This window comes from Coregonus lavaretus (genome assembly GCF_964263955.1).
Source record: "Coregonus lavaretus genome assembly, chromosome: 13".
NCBI lineage: Eukaryota > Metazoa > Chordata > Actinopteri > Salmoniformes > Salmonidae > Coregonus > Coregonus lavaretus.
This window is the reverse complement of record NC_140000.1, coordinates 22,299,773-22,304,503: the sequence shown is the minus strand read 5'-3', so window position 1 is coordinate 22,304,503 and position 4,731 is coordinate 22,299,773. Positions and strand designations below refer to the sequence as shown.

The 4,731-nt window shown below is 45.6% G+C and overlaps 1 protein-coding gene across 1 annotated transcript; it reads right to left on the bottom strand.

Moving 5' to 3' along the window:
• Positions 1–2,566: 2,566 nt before the first annotated feature.
• On the bottom strand, positions 2,567–4,411 carry LOC311139701 (leucine-rich repeat and immunoglobulin-like domain-containing nogo receptor-interacting protein 1; the record flags this gene model as incomplete). Its single annotated transcript, XM_084174620.1, has 1 exon — positions 2,567–4,411. One exon carries the CDS (start codon positions 4,409–4,411, stop codon positions 2,567–2,569), a length of 1,845 nt encoding a protein of 614 aa, XP_084030746.1.
• Positions 4,412–4,731: the final 320 nt, after the last annotated feature.

Here is a 4,731-nt window from a genome sequence, read left to right as displayed (position 1 = left end):
GTGTAATGGATGAGACTTGAGAATCTCTAACCATGGGGTTTTAGCACCACTCAGTGGCCAGCATCAGGCCAGATAAGGCGAACGCAAAAAGCATCATCGTTATTTTCTCACCTGGAATACAGACACAAGGGCCCCAATTCAATCAACTATAGGTAACGAAAAAACCGCACTGTGGGTTCATTAAAGGTGTTAACCCTGTTTAAACTGACACACCTAACAAGTTATTTCTGTGTAGAGGTGCATTAATACTGTAGACCTGTACTGTAAACCATGAGACCTACTTGAGAGTAAATCTTTCTTTGGCAGGCTGTTATAAACCTATATAGATTTATACCTACAAAAAATAATTATTTTCTGTCCTCGCAGTCTTTAATATCAGTGAACATTGCACCTGACAGCCCAAATAAGTAAATAATGCCTTTGGATTTACTTCCCATAGGGAGCATTGGCTTATGACGCTACTTTAAAACCTTTGGATTCCATTCCATGAGACAAAATAGTTGCATTAAAACAGATAATATGACAGGCCAGGCCTCGGGTAAGCAGCCACCAGACAGACCTATATAACAGATTGAGACATGCAGAGGTAATCCAAAGGGGTTTAAATCTCTGCTCATGCACGTGATTATCATTTTTTCTGGATTATTCTGGGCAAGGGCAGGAGAGAGACAAATGATTTGCTCTCCACAGAATCCACTTAGAGCTGGTGGGCTTCATATCCGTCTGGACGGGAAATTGTCAGTGGATCGTGGATCTCCTGAGGTTGACCTTCATCCTGTCACTTTCAACTGAACTAATGAGACAATATACAGCAAAACCTTAATTTACTATTTCCCCCTTTCTCGTCAGAAAATTAAGACAAACAAGGAAGGGTAACAAACAAACACAGCTCTATCAAATAACCATCAGCATTTGCGCTGAGGTGATGAAACCAATATATTTGTTTTCTCAGCTCTAATCGATTGAAATGGGTCTGACAACTGAGTCAAAACGTTGAGATTAACCTGCTGTGTCTTATACAGGGCCGGATGTCTCTCTAATAGCAATTCTTTAACAATGTACTGTATAGTCATTTAAAATAGAGCCCAACTCAGATCCACTGATATATATATGTTGTAGCAGACTGAATAGTTTTTTGTCATTTCATAAAAGGCTATGGGATATTGCTGAATCAATCCAAGGCAATGGGGCAGGTTAAATAGAGGTTTTTAATCATTTCAAAATGCAAAAAGATTATATAATACAAATAAGATAGCAAAACAACAGACTTAACTTTAGATGTGTACATCATTTACATTGTTTTGGAATTTTGGTTTGTGTGTACCTACAACAAGTGTACATGAAAGAAGAGTGGCAGATTTGAGTGACACTAATCCACAGGACTAGATACAGCCATAAAGTAACCTAGCATGGAAATGTCCACGACCTACATTTTACATTGAATTTCACAAGGTGCTGTTCACCATAACAGTTCACAATTTTTCTTTAATGGTGAGTATGATTACTCAGGCACATATTTTCAATACACTGTGATCGATAAACATTCAGGAAAAATAAACAGTGGGAAGTTACATGAATGTTATAGAGTTATATTATCATTGTAGCATTGTTGCTGATTGCAATATCTTACCAAATTATACAGTATGAAATTCCACTGATATAAAAAGAAAATTACTTGCATTTTCTGTATTTGTATTTGAAAATGGAAATAGGATTTAAAGCTTAAATATTTTTTATAATATGACATGGAATTGGATACATTCTTATGTACAGATTATAATTTTATCACCCCCTGGACACTGTCATATTCTGATAATAACTAAATAATACACCTGTCCCCAAAATAACATGAATGTTTATTAACTAGAGGCTAGTCAAAAAGAGAGCCATTAAATGATACTGTACAGTGAAACTGCTATATCTACAGTATTTGACTATAGCCTAGTACAATATTCTATACATCTATTATAACTACATAACTACAGTCATGTGTTTGCATATTATTATAGTTTCATAGAGCCTTCAGCAAATGGTGAGTATGCAGTCTCTGAATGGATCCTCTGTGGATAAGCATAAATAGTTATCCTCAGGTCAGAGGGCAATGCTTGGTTGACCTGTATTGGCAAGTTGACACGATATCCACACTTACTATATATCTGTATATCAGATCGACCAAGCACACCTGATATGAATGAAATGAACCTTGACACTTTAAGAGCATTCCTTATACACATGAAAATGTATGATATGTAATATCATCATGTTGCAACATCGAATTAGATCTGTAGTACTGTAATTGTAATGTTGAATAAATACTTGAATAAAGAAAATGACAAAACATTTTTTTTTTATTGACAACAGCGATTAAATAAACAACCACTGTTCATTATTTTCTTCTCCAAGATATTTTGGATGATATGTCATCAGTTATGTATAATTTCCATATGTTAAGGTTGCACTGAGGATCTAGCTTTCTGAAGGCAGACCGTGGCCCTGTGTCCCTGTAGAGCCTTCACCCTCAGGGGGTGACACAGTCAATGTGTCCCAAGTCCTCTTCCAAATAACCTTAGATAAGCTTCATGGTGAACTTGCCAGCATCCCCTCCACCCCCTCCTCCTCCTCCTCCTCCTCCTACCCCCATTGAGGGACGGGGCACATAGTCGATGGTGGCTGTGTGTTTGATTTGCCCCTTGCTCTGGCTCCAGAAGAACATGAAGACGAAGCAGATAGCCACCGAGCTGAGGAAGGACAGGAAGCCCATGGTGGTGGCGATGATCAGTGTCTTGGCATCAAACGGGTACTGGTTGGCCACCTGGGTGGAGGAGTTGGCAGTAGGGGCGTTTGAGGACTCTATCCAGCCCTCATCGGTGAAAAAGGGCATGGTGCGGTTACGTGGGAAACCCTTCACATAGAGGCTGACGTACAGGCTGTCGTTGCCAGCTGCGTTGCCCGCCGTGCACTGGTATGTGCCGCTGTCCTGAACCTGGGCGTAGCGTACCTCAAGAGTCCCATTGGACAACACCCTGATGCGCCCCGTAGTGGAGAGCGGAATCCGCTGGGCCGACAACCAGGTAAAGGAGGGCACTGGGTCACCGTCCGCCTTGCAGGAGAAGAGCACCGTAGTGCCCTCCTCCACCCTGACCTCCTGGGACCTGCGGTCCACAATGCGGGCCTGCCGGCAGGTGAACAGTCTCGGGAGCTCTTTCTCCGAGAAGTCCCGGAATTCCCGCTCTCGCACCATGTCCGGGGTGGAGCAGGTGGGTTGGCGGCCATCAAAGTTCAGGCGCTGTCGCCGGCGGACCACCCAGAGCAGCCGGCAGTCGCAGGCCAGGGGGTTCCCATCCAGCCGCAGGACCTGCAGGTTCCCCACCGAGTGGAAGGCACTCTCCTCCAGCGTGCTGAGCTGGTTGGATGTCACATTGAGCAGACGGAAGTAAGCCAGCCCCCTGAAGGCCCCTGGTTCGATGCGGAGCAGGCTGCCCCCAGCCAGGTGCAGTTCCTGCAGCCGCAACAGGTCCCCCAGCAGGTTACCCTGGATGGCTGTGATGGGGTTGTAGGACAGGTCCAGGTAGCCCAGGTAGACCAGGTGGCGCAGCGCCTGGTATGGGACAGCACTGAGATTGCAGCTGCTGATGACCAGCGAGGTGAGGTTGAGGCCAATCAGGCTGTTGCTGGCCAGGGTGTCCAGCGAGGGCCAGTGGGAGATGATGAGGCTGCGTAGCCGGTGCAGGCGGCGGAAGGCATTGTTGGGCAGCGCCGAGATGGTGAGGCGGATCATGCGCAGCCGAGTCAGGCTCTGGAGCTGGGACAGTGCCTCAGTCGGGATGGAGGTCAGGTTGCTGCGGTCCAGATTGAGCTCCTGCAGGTTCTGCAGGCCAGTAAAGGCCCGCTGGGAGATGAACACCAGGTCATTCTCCCCAGCCTCCAGCTGCTGCAGGCTCACCAACTCACGGAAGGTGTAGTCTAGAAAGACCAGGATCTCGTTCTCACTCAGGTCCAGGAAGCGCAGGCTGGGCAGGCCAGAGAAGACCCCCACAGGGATGATCTTAAGGCGGTTGCTCCTAATGCACAGGGTCTTGAGGTTCTGCAGACCCTGGAAAGCATCCACCTCAATCATGGAGATGACATTGTCACTAATGTCCAGATCCTCTAGCTGGGTCATGCCAAAGAACTGGCGACGACCCAGCATCTTCAGTTTGTTACGAGATAAGTTAATGTGCTGGGCGCCACTAGCGAAGCCCTCAGACACAGAAGTCAGCTGTTTGCCAGAGCAGTTCACTTCTAAAGTCTCAAGCCGACACACACACCTGGGAGGGCAGGGCCAGGGGAAGTCCCCTGCTGACACGCCCAATAATCCACACTGGAGCAAGATGCTCCATGCCCCCCATCGGACAACGAACTCCACAAACATCTTGCCTCCTGCCTAAAAAGGGAAACAGAAAGGACATAAGCTATGAACCGATAGCTAAAGAGCAGTCATTAATTGCTTACTCTCAATGCCATAACAGATGAAAACAAAGGTCTGAATATATTTTAGTATTTGTTAAGGAACTTACCGATTTACTGTGAGGATGCAGGTTTTCATAACCAGTGGTGGTCAAGTTGGGATCAGACTTGAGTTAAGTCTTCTATAAGAGATGATGTTCTGTAAAAAACATGCCCTTGCAAGTGGCCTAGAGAGAAAAAAAGAGACAGGAATTAATCCTCCCCCAAAAAAACAAATGCAAGGAT